This window comes from Chanodichthys erythropterus, chromosome 21 (genome assembly GCF_024489055.1).
Source record: "Chanodichthys erythropterus isolate Z2021 chromosome 21, ASM2448905v1, whole genome shotgun sequence".
In the NCBI taxonomy this organism is placed as follows: Eukaryota; Metazoa; Chordata; class Actinopteri; order Cypriniformes; family Xenocyprididae; genus Chanodichthys; species Chanodichthys erythropterus.
Genome location: NC_090241.1, coordinates 5,256,039 through 5,281,334, shown reverse-complemented (window position 1 = coordinate 5,281,334; position 25,296 = coordinate 5,256,039). Strand labels below are relative to the sequence as shown.

The 25,296-nt window shown below is 36.7% G+C and overlaps 2 protein-coding genes across 4 annotated transcripts; both read right to left on the bottom strand.

Moving 5' to 3' along the window:
* Positions 1 to 1,456: 1,456 nt before the first annotated feature.
* ola1 (Obg-like ATPase 1) lies at positions 1,457 to 7,285 on the bottom strand. 2 transcript variants are annotated; one of them, XM_067374739.1, is made up of 11 exons: positions 7,166 to 7,285; positions 6,428 to 6,528; positions 5,552 to 5,695; positions 5,321 to 5,448; positions 4,817 to 4,992; positions 4,603 to 4,683; positions 3,444 to 3,541; positions 2,336 to 2,476; positions 2,068 to 2,164; positions 1,857 to 1,979; positions 1,457 to 1,777 (listed from the first exon to the last, which is right to left on the bottom strand). In XM_067374739.1, the coding sequence occupies exons 2-11, from the start codon at positions 6,526 to 6,528 to the stop codon at positions 1,676 to 1,678; spliced, it is 1,191 nt and encodes a 396-aa protein (XP_067230840.1). In that variant the 5' UTR covers positions 7,166 to 7,285; the 3' UTR covers positions 1,457 to 1,675. The 2 variants fall into 2 exon arrangements, with proteins under 2 accessions (XP_067230840.1, XP_067230841.1); XM_067374740.1 differs by having other exon boundaries at positions 7,161 to 7,266.
* Positions 7,286 to 9,945: 2,660 nt separating this feature from the next.
* On the bottom strand, positions 9,946 to 24,753 carry gpr155b (G protein-coupled receptor 155b). Of its 2 annotated transcripts, XM_067374735.1 has the most exons (17): positions 24,564 to 24,753; positions 23,387 to 23,860; positions 22,583 to 22,761; positions 22,284 to 22,504; positions 20,857 to 21,025; positions 20,601 to 20,756; positions 17,627 to 17,710; positions 16,584 to 16,704; positions 16,353 to 16,437; positions 16,069 to 16,159; positions 15,779 to 15,980; positions 14,910 to 14,975; positions 14,703 to 14,806; positions 12,881 to 12,976; positions 12,488 to 12,552; positions 12,269 to 12,406; positions 9,946 to 10,477 (listed from the first exon to the last, which is right to left on the bottom strand). In XM_067374735.1, exons 2-17 carry the CDS (start codon positions 23,802 to 23,804, stop codon positions 10,429 to 10,431), a joined length of 2,244 nt encoding a protein of 747 aa, XP_067230836.1. In that variant the 5' UTR covers positions 23,805 to 23,860; positions 24,564 to 24,753; the 3' UTR covers positions 9,946 to 10,428. The 2 variants fall into 2 exon arrangements, with proteins under 2 accessions (XP_067230836.1, XP_067230837.1); XM_067374736.1 differs by lacking the exon at positions 20,601 to 20,756.
* Positions 24,754 to 25,296: the final 543 nt, after the last annotated feature.

Sequence of the window (25,296 nt, the reverse complement as noted above, 5' to 3'; positions counted from 1 at the left end):
AAATATTTTCATCACTTTATAATATTAATATTGAACCACTGTACTCACATGAACTGATTTAAATATGTTTTTAGTACATTAATGGATCTTGAGAGAGGAAATGTCATTGCTGCTATGGAGGCCTCAAGGAGCCATCTGATTTTTAACAAAAATATCTTTGTGTATAATATTGTGTATAATATACAAATATAAATAATATTTGTGTTCCAAAGATCAACGAAGGTCTTAGGGGTGGAAAACGGTTGTAAATCGTGAGCATGATTTATAACCCGAGGGAATGAAATAGTAAATCGTGTGCACGTTTTAGTAATACGAGGGAACGAAGTATTAAATAGTTCACACGATTTAGCATACTATTTTTTTCCTGCATGTCATGTCCAGGGCTCCGTACTATTGCTAGCTGTGTTTCCATAGTGGTCTAAAGTATTGCAAAGACAGTCCGTTGACGTAGGACTGTGTGCGACTTTCCAGTTCCCGCTGGATTTCATCCTCCGCATATAAGCCTGTACCTCATCGTCAGTCCGTCAGTTGTGTTATTTTTTAAACTCCATTGTTGATTCGAATAGCAAACAACTCTTACTGCACACACCGCAACAGACTTTAAAAAACGATGGTTTAAATAAAAAGCTGCATTAACTGAGCCAATCAGCATCTTCAGCACCCAAGTTCCACCCCCGAACTTTGAAAAAGTACTACCTCATGATCAGGGACTTTCTTGATTGGGAATTTTTTACCCGGAACTTCATTTAGACCCTGGTTCCTGCAGTCCAAACTCACCGAGTACAACCCCAAAGTTCCTAGTTCCTGGGGAAAGTTCCTGCGGTGGAAACGCGGCTTGTCCCACTTGCTCACTCTCCTCCCCCATCATGAGCGTATACACCCCCTACTGCCGATTGACTACAAGAGTGTTGTGGTGATCGGTCTGATCTACACAACACACATCTAGCAAATATTCATAAAATTGTTTGTTTGGGTGTTGATTTAATTTTTTTAAACAGTGTTTTCTAGAAATTGCTTACTGCACCTTTAATTGCAAATTTCAGGCACAAAAGACCAGCAGGACCTCTTGTGTTAAAACATACCAAGCCCAAACGGAGGATATTTCAAGAAAGCCCATTTCGACCCATGCTTCTGAATTGTCACAGCAAAGCCCACTTGTCATTCAAAGTATAAGGCCACTCCTTCTTATGAGTACAGTATAAAGTCATAAATCCTTATATCATCTAATGCTACTAAATGAAATCAAGCAGCACATGAATGCTAAAAATTGCATTAATAAAAAGTATTTTTTCCCCTCCCAAATGATTTCTGTATAGCTATTATATTTGCTTAAGTTAATCTCAATAAATGTGTTTTGTTGTTTTGCAGCAGAGACATCTGACCGATCTGGCTGAACATCTGAAATCAAAGCAGCACATACACAGTCAATATAAACGTGTGAGACGATTAGGAAAGTACCTTGAACAGAAAACACTTTGGTCTGAGGAAGTGTTTTATTAGAATAAACTGCTGTGCGACATGCAGCTTTTGTAAGCAGACCAGCCATTACGTTTATTTCAGCCATCAGCCAAAATAATAAAATAAAAAATAAACCACTTAGGTGTGATTGTTTTGAATGTTCCAAAGCCATAAATGAAGAGACGGTACATTCCATCCAACTGGCATCATGATGATTTCACTTCTTCTTGGGCTGATTAGGTGTGTTGAATTTGAAGAAGATGATGTCACCGTCTTCCACAATGTAGTTCCGTCCCTGTTGTCTGTATTTCCCTGCAGACTGCAAGTATTCGACAACATTATCAGTTTTCAACCTTTAACAATCCATGCTATTTTCTATGATCTTTTCAAGATCTTACTTTAGCTGCGTTTTCACTGCCTTCCTCCTTAAAGTCCACAAATTTCATGACTTCAGCCATAATGAAGCCTTTCTCAAAGTCTGTGTGGATCTTTCCAGCCGCTTGCGGGGCCTTGGTGCCTTTCTGTAAGGTGTTCAGACACATGCATATCATTTTAGAGGTGCATCAGTAATCATTTTAAAATGTGTCTGTGAGCCTGTGCTTTGCTCACCCTAATGGTCCATGCACGGACTTCATCAGGTCCTGCTGTGAAGAAGTACTCCAGCTGCAAGGCTGCATACCCACACTTTATGATCTTAGTCAGAACACTGAAACAAAGAAATAAAAATTCATTATGATGTCACTACTGAGATTAAGCATGCCCCAAAATATGACTGACTTCAGCATTTAGAGAATCATTTTAGTACTGTTGAAAATGCTTTTTTGCAAGTGAAAAAGTATGAAGATTCTTAAATTCAGCAAAGAGAGCAAATCCTGACCTCTGTGTTTTGTTTTCCTCACAATATTTCTGTTTCTCTTCATCAGTCATTTCCTGATACTTGCTCTCAAATCCCCCACTGAACGGGATGACCAGCGCACCTTGATCATGAGTGTCAACCCACTCCTTGATCTTCACCAACCTACAAAAGAAAAAACAGCAAATGTTTTACATTAGGGCTCCCCAAACTCAAATCACCTGGGGACGGAAGCCAGTTCTCCATCAGGGACCATATTATAGCATATTGCTCTACATGTGTACTGAGTAATGACACCTGTGACTGTGTTACTTGACAATCACAATTCAAGATAAAGCAGGAAGCCGTGTCTTAAAAGGAAAAGTCCATCCAAAAAATGAAAATTCTGACAATTTTCTCGCCCATATGTCAAATATCACAAAATATAACAAAAGGAAGATATTTTGAAGATGTTGGCCAGTTAGCCAGTTTTGGTTTCCATTGACTTCCATTGTATTTTTTGTCCACATAACGGAAGTCAAAGGGAACAAAAACTGGCTTCCAACATTCTTCAAAATATCTTCTTCTGTGTTCCACAGAAGACTGAATGGTTTGGAACAACATGAGGGTGAGTAAATGATGACAGAATTTTCATTTTTGGGTGGACTATCCTTTAAAGAGGACAGACACATCACTATCAAGCTTTAATGTAACAGGCAATAATTTAAAGATACATAGCAATCAATTAACACATGACATTTGTAAATCAACTTTGCATCAGTTGAATGTGCAAAGTAAAATAGCTTGTGTAGCTGTGTTGAGTGTCAAAACTAGAAAAGTGATACAAAAAATTTATTTGCAACCCGCTTTTTACTTCTGGCAACTGTATTTAGGCTTCAAAATTCATAAAAGTTGTGTTCATCTGTGATCTTGATGGACAAAACGTGTAAGTATCATAACTTTTGTTGATCACAGAGTTTGTTTTTTGCGATAATCCAAAAGCCTATGGAAAAATCCTATTGGGTTTTTGTCGAGGGACCAGTGTGATGCTAACTGCCGATTGGCCTAAAAAATGACGTCATATCTGCATCACTCTGTACCAGCACAGAAAGGATTCACTAACAGAAGATAAACAGCTAATATGTCATCTCACCATTTATTCTTTTTCCTGATGTAATCTTTCTCTGAGAGGTTAACCAAGTAGATCATTGGCTTGGAGGTCAGGAACAGATACTTATTCAAGACCTCAATCTGAAAAACAATAATAAAAAACAGTTAGTGTATAACCAAAACTTAATCCAAGCAATTTCAGGCAGAGTATCGAGTGCTGCAGGTATGACATATTTTTGTAGGCCAACCCAGAATGTAGTATCACCCTGGATACTAGAAACTTGCCAACAGGATTTTTCCATTAGCGTTTGAATTATTGCAGAAAATAAACTTTATGACCAACAAAAGATTATGATTCTTACATGTTTAGTTCATCAAGATAATCTTTACAAATTAACACATATTTTATGAATTTTAGAGCCTAAATACAATCACCAGAAGTAAAAAGCTAGGCAATAAACTACACCACTAAGCTTCTGACAATTCTTTAAATCTTTATTTAAAATCTACAAGTTGGAAAGCTCAAGTTGAAATCTATTGCAAGCACATTAGTATAAACATAAAACAGCTTTATAAGTGGACTAGTGAGTAGATGTGTTTTCCTGTTTGTGATGTCCATGACAATCTTTGTAGTCCCATTTAGCCACTTGGCATGAAACGGAAGTTGCGATAGTCTTTTCCTCCCTACTGTGATTTAATACTTGAGTGAAACGGCTTCTTGAACAAGAAAAAATGTAGGGCAGGAATTTTGTCCAGTAAACACATCGTCAGAGAAGATATACTACAGCAAGAGGGAGGGGAAGTTATTTTTTAATTAAAGATTACGAGGGCACACAAATTTTAAAAAATACTGATCTCCACGGATAAATCATTTATAATAAATACTAAAATATTCCATAAAAAAAAGGAATTGTCTATTTTGATTTAATGATGACTAACAACCGCTTTTATAAAGACACATAAAAACGTTTTATACAGTGGGTTATAACGGATTGTATTGTCAGTAATATGTACATGTTCATGTATTTTATGTCTTAGAATAAAACGTGACAATATCTTGAGCTTGTGTTAATCACAGACCTTATTTCAGACATTTAACCAAAAATCCATTCAAAAAACATTGATTTGGGGCAATGGTCGTTTCCAGATTTTAGGACTCATTCCTTCATCTCTTTAACATTAAAAATAATAAAGATTTTAACCTCTTTGTCGTTCCATTCATGGTTATAACGGACATGTTTCTTTTCATCAACCACCCAGGACTTTATTTTACACATGATGTCCTGCAAGGAGAGAAAACACACAAAAAAAAAAGTCAGTGCATGTCTCTGCAGGCTTTCTGTTAAAGTACAAAGTAGGAAGAAGGTTTAAATTCTGCAGTGGTTAGATGCATACTGGGATATGTAGTTCACTCACATATTCAGGTTTGAGTTTTTTGTCTCCACCCCTGACTGCGGTTTTCTCCAGCTTATCGATGATTGGCCCAATCATCTCTTCATCCTTCATCCTCAGCTCTTCGTGAATGATCTCAATATCCCTCACTGGGTCAACACAACCCTCAACATGGATTATATCTTCATCCTCAAAAGCTCCTACACAGAAAAAAATATATAAATACAAAAAACCTTAGGTTTCCCAGACATTTTGGCCAATGAATTTCCACACAACTTCCACAATATTTCCAGAATTATCAAGGATACATCTATTTGTATGTCAGACAATCATCACGCTAAATCCATGTTTTTCATCTCTGGATATCAACATTTTTAGGTTTTTATCTGACACATATTGTTGTTCTTCTGTCTGTACAATTCTGTCTTTCTCACTCACACACACTTTTATTTGCAACTACATGGTAACTTACAGATAAAGAACTTCATAAAATACAAAAAATATCTTCAGAAATGGCAATCAACTCACGCGTCATGTGAAAGATGGAATCACAGGCACTGATGTGGGAAAGGAAGGCATTACCCAAACCCTGGCCTGCGTGAGCCCCTTTTACTAAGCCAGCAATATCCACCACATTCAGAAATGCAGGAACTTTACTGGAGAGAAAGGTAAAAGCGAAGTTGAGATCATCTCACTGATGACTAGGAGCGGGAAGTGCTGATAATTGTATTATGTGTCATGCAGACATGCGGTGAGCACCTCGCTGGTTTATGGTACTGGCAGAGGAAGTCGTAGCGCTCATCTGGAATGGGCACACGGCTCTCGTTCGGGTCGATGGTGCAAAAGGGAAAATTCTCAGCCGCTGCCTGACTCTTTGTCAGAACATTGAAGAACGTCGACTTTCTGAAATCACAAACAAATGAATGGAGATAAAGGATGAAAACATAGATCACTGACATTCTGCTATGCATAACAAATGAACAAATTTTTGATATAGAGAGAGAGACCCAAGCTGCATCCAAAATCGTACTGTCTAGTATGTACTACATTTGGTTTAAAACTTACTTCACCATTTAAAGAGTAAATTCTAGTATGAATATGGGTAGTATGAATGAAATCTGGATGTAGAAGTTACATCTGCCATATTGTCACGGTCACGAGATCTACCAGCTTCAGTTGCATCGCTTCACTGCCATTCACAACTCCTCTCCCATGGCTTTATGGGATAGTAAAGTGTACATCAATCGCACACTCCAGAATCTTGCTGGAAATAATAAATCTGGGTACTTTTTGCCTACTTTTTTTTGAATACTATATATTCATACTACTTTTACATACTACATGCTACTTTTTTGGCATCCTATATAGTATGGAAGTAGGCATTCAAAAACCACTGCCCATCCTGATCTCATAATGAACCAAGATCATGAGTCATCATCCTTCTAATAATTATTTCACACAATGTAATGGGACAAGTTTGCACTAAGCACAAAAAAAAAAAAAAAATGTAAAAAATTAAAAAGCAAAACAACTGTGCCAAGCATTCACACTTTATCAGTCTGACACTATACCTCCAGCAAAACAGAGATACAGCACACATGCAAAAAGCCAAAATGCCAGCTTGAAGTAACGTACCCTACATTTGGTAATCCAACAATTCCAATTTTCAAGGAAGTCCCGAAACGTCCAATCAGGGGGGGTTGCTTTGGTCCATCTCCACCCTTCTTAGGAGGCATCTGTGGAGAAAAATAATCATACCCACTTTCAATTTAATGCATTACACAATTAACTGAGCAACACAAGCAGTCACGCAGCTACCACACCTTTTTAGGAGCCATGGTAAAATATTATCAGTAACGTACTCTCGTGCAATATTACGAATGGAGTATATTTTGCATAATTAAGATGCGGTAGAAGCCACGCAACGTGTAACTTCTTCGCCTGGCTAACTGCAGTAACCAGTTGTCATTTCACGACAGTGAAACTAATGGCACCAGGATCCCAAAATAGCCCCCGCATTGAGTGTAAACTGACCGGCCTTATTCACAGTAAGAGAGGCTAAATATATGCCACTCCCTGGACAAGTAAGAGAAGGCACATATCATTTCACTGCGTATAAATCCCTGCATCACAGCCAAGTGACAGCCGGGTTAGTGGAGTTAGGGGTGCTTCATTGCTCGATAGGAAGCCAACAGAGAGACACATGTGCCTCCAGAGCATCTATACCCCCATTCCCAATTCATTACTAGGTGTAGCAGGTTAGCATGCCGGTCATACGAAGGGGACAATATGCAATAAAACAGACAATTTAAACAACAATAGCACGTCTAAGCGATGCATATATAAATATGATAAAGCCTGCCCTTACATCACCTTGATATCACACTATATCTGTAAGCAGATGGAGATTTTCGCTGTGCTCAAATGAACACACGTTGCTACACACTCCGGCTGATGAAACGCAAAGAATGTGCATACCGGAAGAGTTCTGAATCCTCACATTGTGATTGGTCGAAGCCAGTTACGATATAATGACGTTAGGGTATGACGAAAACACATTTTGTGTTGTATACCTCATCATTACATTTCATTTAGGAAATTGCACAGATTTTACCCTGCTAAGCACTTTCTAAGTTTAACCAAGGCATGGATGTAAACGTTTTTGTTTTGTTTATTGCAACCGGAAACTGTACCTCATATTTTCCAACATTGTCAAAGAGGTTATGGAGTTAGAAACTAGTTATTTATAGTAACTATTTTAACAGCTTTGTTTGTAAAAACAAAGCCGTTAAAGCTGCTTTTTAAAATACATTTAAGCTTTACTATTATTTATTATTATTTTGTATTTATTTTACATGCTATATATTTATATGTACCTGGGCACTTCTGCTATAATTGATGTCCAAACATTATTTTTTTGTTATTTTTTCTCATAAACCTATATTATTACACATTATGTTTCCATGTTTTATGGGGACATTCCATAGACATAATGATTTTTATACTGTACAAACTGTATATTGTATCCCCTAACCAATCACAGAAAACTTTCTGCATTTTTACATTGTCAAAAAACATTCTAAAAATAATTTAGTATGATTTATAAGCCGTTTTCCTCATTTGGACAAAAAAAAAAAAAAAATCCCAACAAGGTCAAAAATACTTGTATTACTATCTTTATGGGAACATTTGGTCCTTATAATATGTGACCCACCCTGGACCACAAAACCAGCCATAAGTTGCATGAGTATATTTGTAGCAATAGCCAACAATACATTGAATGGGTCAAATTATTGATTTTTCTTTTATGCCAAAAATCATTAGGATATTAATTAAAGATCATGTTCCATGAAAATATTTTGTAAATTTCCTACCATAAATATATAAAAAATGTGTTTTTGTGAGTGGATATGCATTGCTAAGGACTTCATTTGGAAAACTTTAAAAGTGATTTTCTCAATATTTTGATTTTTTTGCACCCTCAGATTCCAGATTTTCAAATAGTTGTATCTCGACCAAAAATTATCCTATCCTATCAAACCATACATCAATGAAAAGCATATTTTTTCATAATGTATAAATCTCAATTTCAAAAAATGTACCCTTATGACTGGTTTTGTGGTCCAGGTTCACATATAGGGTTTACCAGGACCACATGCACACACGCACGTGCACACACACACACACACACACACACACATGCTTGTACACCCTAACCTAGTCTAAATCTTGACCTTCAAACAGGCCTTTAAAGAGGTCTCAGAAAGTGAGGACCGCCCAAAATGTCCTCACTTTACTCTCTTGGTCCTCACTCCGATGGTCTAAAACTCAAACCGGTCCACACAAAGATATGTGTACAAGTACACACACACACACACATGCACACACACACACACACACACAAAAGTATGTTTTTTAGGGTGGATCTAACATTGTCTTGGTCTGTCTTGACTATTAACATAGTTTTTCTTTTAGGCTGAAACATTGCCCTTTATATGTTTGAATCTTGCTATGCAGTTGCCATTTAATAGGTACAGCTTATGATACTGTTTTTGACTTTAATGAATGAACAATATTACAGAAAATAGACAATTTATGACTGCAACATCAAAATAACGACTGTCCTCCTGCTTTCTAATGTCATTTCACATATCTAGATATAAAGTTATGACATACTTTGTCACAAAAACATAAATGCCATTACTTGTATAGATTCACACCAGCAAAACAGGAATATACAATTAGGGAGATTGCACGCTTCAGTAAACATGAAGGTACTTAAACAGTTCTGTAGATTGAAAATGAAGTGATCCATTGTCCTGATTTCTCCTTTGCTAGCTCTCAAAACACAACTGTGTAAGATCATTTTTAGGTTTGTAAACATGGCTTGCATTGCTTTGCTACAAGGCCATATAGTCTTGTCATCAAGACAAGGATCAAGTAACACAAAGCATACAATTAAAATCCCAGTCAGAAGTGTTTTTGCAGCACTAGTGTTGACAGCATATTTCATATTTCAGTGTTTCAGTTACTATTTCATCATAATTAATGTAACTATAATAATTAGTGCAGATTCACAGTTCTACAAATGTGTCATTTGCTTTGTTTCAAAACCTTCTAAGGCAGCATCCATGAAAACCCTAAATGACTAATTAAAGTCGCAGCAACTCAAATAGGGTTCGGCATAGGAGACTCAACTTGCAATAGATTAAAACAGTGTTTAACTTTTGCATATAATGTGATAAAAATAATACCCATAAATACATAGACCTCACAAATACAGGATAAAATAATTCATTTTTAATTCGTCTCACCATCTTGGAATTATTCTGGGATTCTGGGATTGCCTTTCCACAAACTGCCTTAAAGGGATAGTTCACCCAAAAATGAAAATTGTGTCATCATTTACTCTCCTTCAAGTTGTTCCAAATCTGCATAAATTCTTTGTTCTGCTGAACACAAAGGAAGATATTTGGAAGAATGTATGTAACCAAACAGATCCCATTGTCTACCATAGTATTTTTTTTCCCCCTACTATGGTAGTCAATGGGGGGCGAGATCTGTTTGGTTACAAACATTCTTCCAAATATCTTCCTTTGTGTTCAGCAGAACAAAGAATTTATGCAGATTTTGAACAACTTGAGTGGGAGTAAATGATGACACAATTTTCATTTTTGGGTGAACTATCCCTTTAAACTGGGCTAAAATGAGGCAGCATTACCACGTTGCTCACCTATGATGCCTTAAATGCTGCCTACATAGGCAGCTCACTAGGCTTTGAAACAGAGCAGGTGTGTGTGTGGTTCAAAGGCTGTTGAATGTGCATATATGAGATTAAGAGTTCTGTGCTCTTTGCATGCCATGCATAGTAATCCAAGAAGTACAACACATACTGATACATAAATCAGTCTATTTAGCTCTTGCTTCGGCTTGTGTGACACCACAAAGTGAAGATTCACTGAGCACATCAGCCCTATGAAGCGATATCACAGGGTGCTGGAAGCAATACAGATTTGTCACATGTAGTAAGACAACGTTTATCTGAAGCCATGTCCTGAAAGCAAGGCCACACCTTTCTGTCTTTGGCCACACCCACATACAGGAGCCAATGATCCCTCTGCCAGAACACATGTAGGTCAAAGGAAGGATTCACCCACAGGTCCAGTGAGAGATTCAGAAGATCCACTAAGAAGAAAGTGGGGGGAACAAACAGTTAAAAGAGGGGGGAAAAAAAAGAACAGGGATAGGTTAAAAGGAAGATACTTCTAGAACAGGTATTCATGCTTGAATATTAAAAAACACATTATTTTTCACATATTTTACATTGTTGCAGCACCTCTCTTCCCAGTCTGTTAGTAACACTCTGACTGCACCCTCAAGTTGTTCCAAACCTGTATGAATTTCTTTCTTCTGCTGAACACAAAAGAAAATATTTTGAACAATGTCAGTAACCAAACAGTTGATGGACCCCATTTACTTCCATTGTAATTTTTTCCATACTACGAAAGTCAATGGGGTCCATCAACTGTTTAGTTACCCATATTCTTTAAATTCTTCTTTTGTGTTCAGCAGAAGAAAGAAATTCATACAGGTTTGGAACAACTTGAGTAAATGGTGACAGAATTGACATTTTTGGGTGAACTATCCCTTTAAGAATCTCACCGGAAGTGGTAGGTCATCTGGGTACTTTTTACCTACTCTTTTGAGTACTGTGAACTCGGACATACTTCTTTTGTTACATACTGTTTATATAATAGGGAAGTATGTGAGTATGTGCAGCATTTGTTTAGTTCCTCTCTATGAAGCCCTTCCTTCCAAAAAGCATAATGTGCTCTGATTGGTCGTGCTGGACAAGTGTGTTGTAATCTGTCAACCACTTTGATTGTGTTTCGAAAATGTCATGCCTTTTACCATAATCGCAAGTTTCAACACACTTATTGTTCATCAATTGGAAAAAAAAAAATGTTGTGAAAGTGATTCCAATGATATTGTTTCTCTGTGCCATTATCGTTATAGCTGTGGTGTGGACTCTGCTATTCTTTTACATTTAGAACGAGTTTTGGAACTATATCTTTATCGTTATTGTTTTTGGTGTGAACAGGCCTTAACTCCATTTAGAGTGACTTTGTAACTTTGCAGACCTTTTTCATGTTGAAACAGCAACATTGCACATTAAAGAAAGTTGAAAATGTAAAAAAGGATAATAGGACCCCTTTAAAACACTCTTGTATCCCATACAGTTTAATGCAGAGACAATAAATAAAACCTTAATATGTTGAATCAGTGAACGTGATTTCACAAAGTACAACATGTTCCTGGAACAACTTTTTTGTTGACCCTGGAACAACATTCCGATCAGATTTGAGGGACAAGTTTACAGTTTATGTCAAGTTTAGGCTTACAGCCAGGGTTAAGTGCTTCCACAGCAGTGTTATTCATCATTCCCCTCTGATTTAAGGGATAACTTATGGGTAGTGTTAGGGTTAGGCATAGGGGTATGGTTATAGAATGTTGTTCTAGGATCAACAAAATATGTCTGTGGCACTATTTCGTTTGTTGAAGCATCCTGACCAGGCATTCAAAGAAACGTTGACTTAACAAATGGTGTGAGTGTTGGTATTGCTTTGGTAAATATAAATATATAATTGTTATCAGTTATAACATTTAATAATAAATCTTTGCTCTTTTCCCCATGATTTTCTGTCCCTAATTCACTATGAATAAAAAAGGGCAAAAAAATCAACTCATAATAATATATGTGTTTGTGATTAGTAAAAAGAAAGTGCAAAGGTGCAAGTACAATAAAAAACTTGTCCAACTATGTGAACATCGTTAAAAATATCACGCAAGCCTGTTGGCTTCTTATGTTATGTCACCTTTCACTCATTCAATAAAAAAAAAAATTATGCATTACTGATACTGCCTAAAATTATTTATTTTTAACCAAATATAAAATTTTAACATACAAATACTCACCCTCTATTGCGAACAATATCCTGAACGCACTGATCTTTGTGGTATCTTACAAACTGTGTACAGGTCAGTCGTATTTCCTCAGGAACAGCAGCAGACTCAAGGCTTTCATCCTGACCAAAACCACACAGAGCAGCCAGCCTACAAACACACAAAGAAGCTGCTGAAACTACATCCAAAATAAACAAATAATAATTAATAACACAAACACGGCTGATTCACCTCTTTTTGAATGGAAGAATAATCAGGTGCTCGTCCAACCCAAAAATTCCAAAGGAAAAAAAACCCTTATGGAGACAAAGCAAATTTTTAATTTTATAGCAACTCTTCTCATGTATCTAGTAGTGTTGTCAAAAGTACAGACTGATACCAAATTTTGAAATTTTAAAAATTGAACACTCCCGTGCGTTGATCATCGTAGCCAATCACAGACATATCTGATGAACACGTGAACACAATGGCAAATCAGAGGTGTTTACAAATCCGCTCAACAGTGCTCAAAGCATCACATCTTTAAAAATTTCAGTACCGACTAGGTACTGAAGTTGGTACTTTTGACAACTCTAGTATCTAGATGTTCTAAGTTTGCAGTGAGAGTTGTGTGACTGTGGTCACCTGTCCATAATTGGCTACAGCACAAAAGAACTGCAGCTCGAGGTAAAGCCGCCCTGGATCTGCATTGAACAACCACCACAGGCAGCTGGACAGGTTCTGAAATAAACAGTCCCAAATGTAAAAGAGGTAATTTTGGAGGATGTTGAGAAAAGTGCTCTGAGTACAAACCCGATTCCAAAAAAGTTGGGACACTGTACAAATTGCAATTTGTGAATGCAATGATGTGGAAGTTTCAAATTTCAATATTTTATTCAGAATACAACATAGATGACATATCAAATGTTTAAACTGAGAAAATGTATCATTTTAAGGGAAAAATATGTTGATATTAAATTTTATGGCATCATCACATCTCAAAAAAGTTGGGACAAGGCCATGTTTACCACTGTGTGGCATCCCCTCTTCTTTTTATAACAGTCTGCAAACGTCTGGGCACTGAGGAGACAAGTTGCTCAAGTTTAGGAATAGGAATGTTGTCCCATTCTTGTCTAATGCAGGCTTCTAGTTGCTCAACTGTCTTAGGTCTTCTTTGTCGCATCTTCCTCTTTATGATGCGCCAAATGTTTTCAATGGGTGAAAGATCTGGACTGCAGACTGGCCATTTCAGTACCCGGATCCTCCTTCTACGCAGCCATGATGTTGTAATTGATGCAGTATGTGGTCTGGCATTGTCATGTTGGAAAATGCAAGGTCTTCCCTGAAAGAGACGACATCTGGATGGGAGCATATGTTGTTCTAGAACTTGGGATATACCTTTCAGCATTGATGGTGCCTTTCCAGATGTGTAAGCTGCCCATGCCAGACGCACTCATGCAACCCCATACCATCAGAGATGCAGGCTTCTGAACTGAGCGCTGATAACAACTTGGGTTGTCCTTGTCCTCTTTAGTCCGGATGACATGGCGTCCCAGTTTTCCAAAAAGAACTTCAAATTTTGATTCGTCTGACCACAGAACAGTTTTCCACTTTGCCACAGTCCATTTTAAATGAGCCTTGGCCCAGAGAAAACGCCTGCGCTTCTGGATCATGTTTAGATATGGCTTCTTTTTTGACCTATAGAGTTTTAGCCGGCAACGGCGAATGGCACGGTGGATTGTGTTCACCGACAATGTTTTCTGGAAGTATTCCTGAGCCCATGTTGTAATTTCCATTACAGTAGCATTCCTGTATGTGATGCAGTGCCGTCTAAGGGCCCGAAGATCACGGGTATCCAGTATGGTTTTCCGGCCTTGACCCTTACGCACAGCGATTGTTCCAGATTTCTGTGAATCTTTGGATGATATTATGCACTGTAGATGATGATAACTTCAAACTCTTTGCAATTTTTCTCTGAGAAACTCCTTTCTGATATTGTTCCACTATTATTCGCCGCAGCATTGGGGGAATTGGTGATCCTCTGCCCATCTTGACTTCTGAGAGACACTGCCACTCTGAGAGGCTCTTTTTATACCCAATCATGTCGCCAATTGACCTAATAAGTTGCAAATTGGTCCTCCAGCTATTCCTTATATGTACATTAAACTTTTCCGGTCTCTTATTGCTACCTGTCCCAACTTTTTTGGAATGTGTAGCCCTCATGAAATCCAAAATGAGCCAATATTTGGCATGACATTTCAAAATGTCTCACTTTCAACATTTATCATCAAGTTTATGATATTTGTAAATTATTGCATTCCTTTTTTATTCACAATTTGTACAGTGTCCCAACTTTTTTGGAATTGGGTTTGTATAATCATGTGGCTTACTTTATTATGTGTGTGTATATGCTTGTGTTTATGAGGGAGTGTACGTCTTTCTCATAGAGTGTGAGGAGTGGACATACAGCCAGCATGCTGACAATGAGAAGCAGGCAGAGGAGCACATGTCGAGCTATCTGCCTCTCCTCCTGCGCACGTCTGGAGCTTGACGCCTCGCTCAGGAAAATCCCTAGAACAAAAACACGCTCTCTTTTACTCCCTGATGAAACTTGGCAATCAAATGGTATTTAATGACTTGATAATCATAAGAATGAAATGAAAAACATTTCAACCTGCTGAAGGCACTGGCGAGTCATTAAGATGTCCGACTATCATATCTGGCATGGGTTCACAAACATCTGTCAACAAAGGAAAATATTCTAGAAATATATCCAGCATTGGAAAATCACTTTAGTCTCCACACCAAATAAGGAAGGTTGTAAAAGGGATAGTTCACTCAAAAATTAAAATGGTCATAATTTACTCCTCATGTTTTTCCAAACTTGTATGTGTGTATGGGAACACAAAAAGAAAGTGCTTTTTGACCATACAACGACAGTGTTGTTTTGAACCCCTTTTATTATACTAACAAAAACTTTTAGTTGAATTTTCAAATAAATTCTTAAAAATAGGTTTTGAGTCCTGTGCAAGAAAGTCAAACAGGTTTGGAGTAAGTAAAAAGGGTGAGTAAAAGATGCAAATTTTTATTTTGGGGTGAATTATTTCTTTAAGGGGTTAATTTACACAAAAATAAAAATTCTATCATCAATTACTCACCCTCATGTCCCTCCACTGAAAATCTATTCACTCAAAACTCTTACACTTCAAAACGTTCATAAAGAGATTGTAACAGAAATTCATATCAAGTGGGTTAATCCAAGTCTTCTGAGGAGACACGATCACTTCACCATATCTGAGTGCTCTATCTGTGCATGTTTGCTGATCAATGTTCAAATGTGAATAAAAGCCTAAATTAAATCTGTTCATCATAAAAAGTGATTGTGTCTCTTTACAAGACTTGGATTAAACAGCTTGATTCATATGGATTTATTTTATGATCTCTTTTGACAGAAATCTCTCAGGATTAATTAAAAACGTTTTCAGTTGTGTTCCGAAGATGAACGAAAGTCTTACAGGTTTGGAAAGACAATCTACAATCTACCTGTGTTGGTGTAGGTTCGATCTAGCTCAGATGAGTTCTGGCTCTCTGGCTGGGGGTGTCTCACATCTTCTGCTGTGCCTGCCATGGGGTTTTGATCTAGGGCCTGATAGTTCTGCTCCTCTTGGGCCCCTCGGCTCAAACTCATCAAAGACAGACCACCCAGAATGATGCTGCAGCCCAGAACTACCACAGTACAAACAATCTGAGGAGAAAGGAACAGTTGGTGGGGGGAACAGAGACAAATTGTGTTATGATGTTTTGTGTAAACACAGTCAAAAATCCCAACCTACCTGCCCCTTGCCGTAAAAGAATGCGGAGTCTACGTTGTCACTCATTCTCTGTCCTATCATGAGCAGCCCACCCACAATCAGAAAGGGAATTCTAAGATAACAAAATTAAAACACAAAAGGTGTTTTCTCCAATGAATCCGGAATTCTGCTGTATAAATTAAATCTCAATTTAATTACATTTATTTTAATTTAGAAAATAAAAAAAATTAAAGGGATTTATTTTGGAATAATAAACACACTAGCATGCAAACCACACACGCTCACACACACGCATATATACTCACCCCCATCCAAAGATGATGAAAACTATGGGTTTCACTTTCAAGTTTTCATTTCTGCCCAATAAAGTAAGAGCGAACGCCAAAAGACCTATAACACAATATCTACACAACTGCTAAACACCGCTACAACTGCACAACACAAAGGAGATGTATCACAACCTAAATCATACAATAAAAATAATCCTTATCCATCAAGTATTGTTTACTGTGAGAAAGTGTTTGATGATTTCTTACCTGTCCACATGTAGGTGCTGTAAAGAGACCCATAAAGTAATGTAAAGGTGAGAATTTGGCCAAACACTTTCCCCTGCTTTGGCACAAACTTCCACACGATCATCGACACACATGCTAGGAGCTGGATAAGAGATGAAATAAACATAACATGCTTTAATAAATAAATCAAGAAAATATATTTTTACATTTTCTGAGGAAAATATATGTTGAAATAACTTGCTGGGACAGTTGTATAAATATAGCCATTATGTTATAATGACACTTTTACAAAATGTATTGTAAGTCTCAAGTGTGCCTAGAATGTGTCTGTGAAGTTTCAGCTCAAAATGCCCCACAGATCATTTATTATAACATGTTATAAATGCCTATTTTTGAATGGAAGGAAAAACATGTTGTTTTCGTGCATGTATCTTTAAATGCAAATGCAGCTCCCCATCCCGCTTTCCAGAAGAGGGCGGAGCCTGTACAACTCATGCCTCAGATACTCTGCCAAACATCTGTTTGGTTTTGATTATGATCTCTATCGCGGCCACGCTCACATGAAATTGCAGGTTTTCTGACCGCACACATCCAAAGCACGCGCACAGAAAGCTGGCTGTCAGACGGCGCATCCTGTGAGTCTTAAACTGAATTCTCTTACATGTCTTGTAGCAATTAAACTGTGTTTTTGACATAACCTAGTGTGTATTTGACAAAGTTCAAAAGTGTGTGGAGATAAACATGGCTGCGGAGATAAACATGACGGATAAGAACTAGTCTGAACAACTAGCAGTTAGTTAGGGGTAATCAGTCTTACTTTTTGGTATCAAATCAGACCAATCTATGTTTTTATGTTACTGACTTATGTTATGAACAGTCTGAAAGAAAAAAATTTATGCAGCCAGCCCCTGAGCGCATTTTATTGTGTCACTTGCGGAGATAAGAGGTTTTGAAAAAGTACCACAAATTAAATAAAAAAAGAGAGAGGTAAAGAAACAGGGAGTGAAAAAAGCAAGTAAGTTAAAGAATTATGGATACGTGTGCCTTTGTGCAAGATTATGTACCTGTGCTAAGAACAGATTTGTAGCAAACATATGTGGCAGCCTCTTAAACTTCTTACTAAGTAGCATGACAGCAAGGGTCCAAACCTGCAACACACACACACACACACACATATTTTGGTAATCCAGATTCTGTAACTCATTGTTTCTGGGATCAGATATTTCATCTCTGTTTCATGTAAAAGCTTTGATTTTTAATCCTCTTAAAATTCTTATGTATGTTCTCTATGGTTACACATGCATGTAAAGCCAGGTTTTAAATAACAGAACAGAATAAAATCAGAAATTAACCAGAAAAAAAGAACAGAATGAAAATAACACGAATAGAATAGACAGAAGTGACCAGAACAGAATAATAATAGAACAAAATAGTGAATAGAATAGAATCAGAAATTAACCAAATGAGACAGAAAACGACCTGAATTGTATAGACAAAAGTGAACCAAAAGAGACAGAAAAGAACCTGAATAGAACAGAATATACAGAAGTGAACGGAAGAGAATAGAATCAGAAATTAACCATAATACATTAAAGATAGAATAGAATAGAATAGAATAGAATAGAATAGAAAAAAAGAAGTAAACACACACCAGACCTGAATAGAATTGAATGGAACAGAACAAAGTTGAATAGACAGAATAGACAATATAATAACAGAATAGAATAGAATCAAAAGTGAAACACACAAGACAGGGGATGGGAAAGACCCTTTAATAGAATAGAATAGAACAGAACAGAACAGACAAAAGAAGTGAACACACACCAGACCTGAATAGAATTGAGCAGAACGGAACAAAATTGAATAGAAATGACAATAAAATGACAATAGAATAGAATAGTATAGAATAGAATAGAAAGTGAACCACACAAGACAGGGGGACAGGAGAGAACCTAAATAGAATAGAATAGAAATTGAACCACACAAGACAGGGGGGCTATAGAAAACCGTATTAGAAATGAACAGATTAAAATAGAATATAATCAAAAGTGAACCACACAAGACAGGGGGACAGAAAAAAGCCTTTAATAAAATAGAATAGAATAGACACAAGAAAAAACACACCAGACCTGAATAGAACTGGACAGAACAAAATTGAATAGACAGAAATGACAATAGGATAGAATAGGATAGAAGAGAATAGGAAGTGAACCACACAAGACAGGGGGACAGGAGAGAACCTTAATAGAATAGAATAGAATTTGAACCACACAAGACAGGGGGACAGGAGAGAACCTTAACAGAATATAATATAATATAATATAATATAATATAATATAATATAATATAATATAATATAATATAATCAAAAGTTAACCATGCAAGACAGGAGGACAGGAGAGAACCTTAATAGAATAGAATAGAACAGAACAGAACAGAATAGAATAGAAAGTGAACCACACAAGACAGGGGGACAGGAGAGAACCTTTAGAATAGAATAGAATAGAATAGAATAGAATAGAATAGAATAGAATAGAATAGAATAGAATAGAATAGACAAAAGAAGTGAACACACACCAGACCTGAATAGAATTGAACAGAACAGAACAGAACAAAGTTGAATAGACAGAATAGACAATATAATAACAGAATAGAATAGAAATTGAACCACACAAGCCTTTAATAGAATAGAATAGAATAGAATAGAATAGAATAGAATAGACACAAAAAGTGAGCACACACCAGACCTGAATAGAACTGGACAGAATAAAATTGAATAGACAGAAATGACAATAGAATAGAATAGGATAGAAGAGAATAGAATAGGAAGTGAACCACACAAGACAGGGGGAGAGGAGAGAACCTTAATAGAATAGAATAGAAATTGAACCACAAAAGACAGGGGGACAGGACAGAACCTTAACAGACTAGAATAGAATAGAATAGAATAGAATAGAATAGAATAGAATAGAATAGAATAGAATAGAAAGTGAACCACGCAAGACAGGAGGACAGGAGAGAACCTTTAGAATAGAATAGAATAGAATAGACAGAAGAAGTGAACACACACCAGACCTGAATAGAATTGAACAGAACAGAACAAAGTTGAATAGACAGAATAGACAATATAATAACAGAATAGAATAGAATCAAAAGTTAAACACACAAGACAGGGGGACAGGAAAGAGCCTTTAATAGAATAGAATGGAATAGAATAGAATAGAAAGTGAACCACACAAGACAGGGGGGACTGTAGAGAACCTTATTAGAATAGAACAGATTAAAATAGAATATAATCAAAAGTGATCCACACAAGCCTTTAATAGAAAAGAATACAATAGAATAGACACAAAAAGTGAGCACACACCAGACCTGAATAGAACTGGACAGAACAAAATTGAATAGACAGAAATGACACTAGAATAGAATAGGATAAAAGAGAATAGAAAGTGAACCACACAAGACAGGGGGACAGGAGAGAACCTTAATAGAATAGAATATAATAGAATATAATAGAATAGAATAGAACAGAACAGAATAGAAAGTGGACTACACAAGACGGGGGACAAGAGGGTACCTTTAGAATAGAATAGAATAGAATAGAATAGAATAGAATAGAATAGAATAGAATAGAATAGAAATTGAACCACACAAGATGGGGCAGGAGAGAATCTTAATAGAATAGAATAGAATAGAATAGAATAGAATAGAATAGAATAGAATAGAATAGAATAGAATAGAAATTGAACCACACAAGATGGGGCAGGAGAGAACCTGAATAGAATAGAATAGAATAGAATAGAATAGAATGTGAACCACAAAAGACAGGGGGACAGGAAAGAGCCTTTAATAGAAGAGAAGAGAAGAGAAGAGAAGAGAAGAGAAGAGAAGAGAAGAGAAGAGAAGAGAAGAGAAGAGAAGAGAAGAGAAGAGAAGAGAAGAGAAGAGATCTAACTGAATAAGTCTTCATTTTCTCACTTATAATCCACTGTAAGCAAATGGCGTGTTCTTAAACACATCAAACCCACACACACTCACCAGGGCTATTAGGCTGACAATGCTGATGTTAAAGCTCACATCCTGTAGCTCCGCCACCAGGGACGTGGCCTCCATCCATGGAATGGTCAGTAACCATGCCAACACATACATGATTGGCGCTGACAGAAAGGTGCTAATGACCATACCAGAGGTCACCTACCACACACAAAATGTTTGTACTGATCCGTGTTGACTAAATTTTTAATAGCATTGATTGAGTCTGGGTGACATTTACAGAAATTCATTCATAGCTTACCACCTCCAGCTCCATGTTGTACTGGGCGGCATAGATGGCCACGCTGGGAGCAGTGGGGAAGACTCCGTAAAGGAAAGCATAATCAGACAGGCTAGAGTGATTCACAGAGCTGGAATTACCAGCGTCCAACAGCTCCACCATGTCCTTACACATCAATGGCATAACTAGCCTGGAAAACAAAAATTGCATGAAACAGTACTCAAAAATGGTTAAGATTTATGTATTTTAACTACATTTAAAATTTACATTAAAGGGTTATTTCACCCAAATATAAAAATCCTGCCATTTACTTACACTCATCTCATTCTAAACCTCTAAGACTTTAGTTCATCTTCGGAACACAAATGAAAATAATTTTATGAAATCTGAGAGATTTCTGTCCCTCCACTGACGGTCTACCACTCTGACGATTCAAAAAGTTCATAAAGAGATTATAAAACTAATCCATATGAACTTATCGGTTTCCAAATTTTCAAAAACAATGGCTCTTGCTCAAACACGCTGCGTAACATATGAAAATGAACCTTATTGGTTCTCGTTATCTCGTACATCAAGCAAGCAGTGAGTTGATGAATGTTTATATGTAAATAAAAGCCTGAATTAAATTTGTTCATCATATAAAGCGATCGAGTCTCTTCGATCGAGAAAATCTGGACTAAACCACTCGATTCATATGGATAAGTTTTACAATCTCTTTATGAACTTTTTGAAGTGTCAGAGTGGTAGTTGCCTGGACTGTCAATGGAAGAACAGAGAGCTCTCAGATTTCAACAAAAAGATCTTAATTTGTGTTCTGAAGATGAGTAAAAGTCACACAGGTTTGGAACGACATGAGGGTGAGTAAATGATGACAGATTTATATATATATATATATATATATATATATATATATTTATGTATATATATATATATTGTATATATATATATATATGATGCGCATATATGTTATTCATATATAAATGAAACAAGATTGAGATTTATGTAATACTACTAATAAACCGAATGTGTTTTAAACACACAATAACCAGATTTATATATTTATAATCAATAAATACAATTTATTATACATGTGTTCTCATATATTTTAAATAATTGAATCTTGCTCATTTCACAACTAGCCAAATTTGAGCAGTGTTCAGATTTTTAACTGATTAAATTTAATTATTTTCAGAATTAACAGGTTTATGCTGATTCTATGGATTTTAAATAAATACATTTTGAAAATACTGAAAATTTTTAAAAAAGCTTTACTTCAATTAATGAAAATTATTTTTAATGTTTTCTTTAGTTAACAATAACAACACAGCTGATGATAGGTATGACACATTGGTCTAATGGTAACCTTTGCTACAACTTTCATAATCATGGTAGCTCATAAACCACCTTGTGCAACCTGCTGGTTAAGCACACAACTCTCTTTCACTCACAGTTTGGCAGTGATAAGCAGGATAAGGGAAACCCCAGTGGTACGCGTGAGTTTACCCATCTGTCCCACCATGTTCAAGCCCAGATAAAAGAGTGCCGCCCCTCCGAAAGAGTCTGCCAGTCCATCAACAAACTCTCCAAGTAAAACAGGGACACGTCCACCAAACAGGAAATGAGAGAGAATTCCAACAATAACCATGAAGACTATTGGGTTCTTCAAAACCTGAAAAGATAGAAAAGAATAACATGAAAAGAAGGCTGACATCAACAGAAACTTCTGCATGAAGATAAACACACGCACCTGCAGTACGACCGTAAAGATCACGTGCAGTTTGCTGTAGCTGCGGTCATTGGTGTGTCTCCATCTCTGGATCTCACACAAAGCAAATCCCACAGGGTTCAGCAGCATCAGAGACACAGGAGCCACCAGATATATATACTGCACGTACTCTGGGTGCGAACTCCTGTACAGCGCATCCACTGTATGGGGATTATGATCTTATGATTAATGTGAACTGTCTGCATGTGTATTTTAGATGTATGTTGCCCTCCAAAAGTTTGGAAACACCCTGGCAAAGTGTGGTTTTGGACGATATCAGCATAAATCCTTATAATTTTTTGGTGCAAATACAATAAAGTAACTTGACATTATCATTGAAGAGCAGCAATAATAATTTTCATTTTGATTACATAATAATGGCAATACACACATGTCAAAGTCAGACATGCCCCTTTGCCAGCTGTGATGCCTGGTTACTGGTTTAAACTTGGCCCAGGTTTGTAAAAGATTTTTGGGTCAGCAAATCTTAATAGCTTCAACAATTGATTGCCAATTAAGTTTAGAATACAATGAATCAATCAGAACCCAGTTCAGGTCAGATAGCTGCTAATGGTGGATATTTTGATGAATCTAAAATTTTAGTTTTTTACATGTATAAACTGTTTATGTAATAAAATATGTTTTCGTAGTTTGTGTTGTCCCTTATCAGTGCAAAATTATCACACATTAAAAAGGATTCATGCCAATATTGTCCAAAACCCCACTTTTCTAGGGCGTTTCCAAACTTTTGGAGGGCTGTGTATCTGTGTGTGAGGGGATCCTCACCTATAGGATATCCCAATGCAAAGTCATTGCTCTGAGTGGCAAAGATAGCATACAGCCCTGCTTTACTGAATTTGCTCTCAGGATTTGCCACCAACAGCGTCAGCACACACACCAGCAAGAAGACACACACTTTTGCGATCAAAACGCTCCATAGAAACGACCAGACGACGTGCTCAAACTGCAGCTGCACCATGTTCTTGAAGAGCAGGGCAGGAAGAGCGAAACACGACAAAAAGCTGCCCAGACCATTTACTTGTCCCACGCTGATGATGTTACTGCGACCCGCCGCATATCCACACAGAATAATGCCAAAGCACTCCAGCAGAGCCGGGAAAAGTTTGTTGATAGACATGGCCGGTGCTCCAAGAGGGCTGTGGGTGATGTTGAGGCCATGAATGGTGACATACTGGCCCTCCATGATGATAAGGTTGACAGTGACAACTGAGAGATGATCTAATGGTGCAGACCTGAAAGCTAGGAGGAGATAAAAACATGTCAAAAGTCCTCAGTGAGGGCTCAACAAAAGTGCTGCTGCCCTATATGCCACTGTTTTCCAGCAGAAGTGTGTTTATGAATTTATAGCTGCCATGGAGCGGTGTAATTTCCAACTATTATATAAATTATATTATATTAAAAGCAATAAATTAATTGTTGAATCTGCAGTAACTAAAAAGGGATATGACCAAATTCAAATCAAGTTAACATAATATATAAAATTCTATTTAAATTATATAATTATATAGTAAACCAAAAATGTATTATTTTGTGATTATTTCAATTACAATAACAGGAGTTGCGTAAATTCCAACCTGTATATAAATTATATTATATTAAAAACAACAAATTAATTGCTGAAACTGCAGTAACTAAATATATACAATATAATATATAAAATATAAATATATAATATATAAAATTCTACATAAATGATAAAATTCTATAATTATATAGTCAACTAAAAATATATATTATTATGTGATGATTACAATAACAACTTTGTTATTATTTTTAAATGAGCTGCAAAACTCTGGACACTGACGAACTATAATATTCATATATATATAATAATATTATAGTATAATAATTAAAAATGTATTTCTTATGATAAACAAGGCCATTGAATTCAGTCAAATAGCTAGAGTGGACATCTATACTACTATAAACGTAAACGTCTTACCTTGCGACGAAAACAACAGAAATATAACGGTTGTCGATGACCTTCCATGTGTTCACGTGTCGAGATTATCAATACATGGATTACATAATATCGTGTTAAAGAAAAACACGCCCGGAACATCCATGTTTTCACTCTGGTCACAGCAGCATCTCGAGCTCTTCGGCGCTCCGTTACTTTCAATGTCAAATCACTCAATGACTGACGAGTGAGTCCGCCTATGACGTCGTCTAACCCCGCCTTATCTCGTCTTGTCATGTCGCTGATTGGTGGAAACGTAGACAGTATACAGATATTCATGGAACATTCTCATGTGATTGGCCACCGTCATGCACGCTAGTGGATGGGCGTCATATTGCCTCTAATAATAGTAAAGAAGAAATCTGTTGGGAGATTACCACATTATGGTCTGTTTTTAACTTAAAAACAGAATAGGTTTCCTTTCTTTTATTTATTAATTTATGAAAAACCAACAAAAAGTGCAATGAAGTGACAAAGAACCTTCAAGAAGGATTAGTTCACTTTCAAATTGAAATTTACTCACCCCCATGTTATCCAAGATGTTCATGTCTTTCTTTCTTCAGTCGAAAAGAAATTAAGGTTTTTGATGAAAACATTCCAGGATTTTTCTCCATATAGTGGACTTCAATGGAGCCCAATTGGTTGAAGGTCCAGTTTCAGTGCAGCTTCAAAACGTTCTACACGATCCCAGACGAGGAATAGTCTTATCTAGAGA

Coding starts and splice junctions, on each gene's coding strand:
- ola1 (XM_067374739.1), bottom strand. CDS start 6,528: ATGCCTCCTAAGAAGGGTGGAGATGGACCAAAGCAACCCCCCCTGATT. Junction 2,165..2,335: donor GAGGAAAACAAAACACAGAG/GTCAGGATTTGC, acceptor TCTTTGTTTCAG/TGTTCTGACTAAGATCATAA. Junction 1,980..2,067: donor TCCGTGCATGGACCATTAGG/GTGAGCAAAGCA, acceptor AACACCTTACAG/AAAGGCACCAAGGCCCCGCA.
- gpr155b (XM_067374735.1), bottom strand. CDS start 23,804: ATGGAGGGCCAGTATGTCACCATTCATGGCCTCAACATCACCCACAGC. Junction 16,438..16,583: donor CAGCACCTACATGTGGACAG/GTAAGAAATCAT, acceptor ATTGTGTTATAG/GTCTTTTGGCGTTCGCTCTT. Junction 12,977..14,702: donor TCATTGTCAGCATGCTGGCT/GTATGTCCACTC, acceptor TGTTTATTTCAG/AACCTGTCCAGCTGCCTGTG.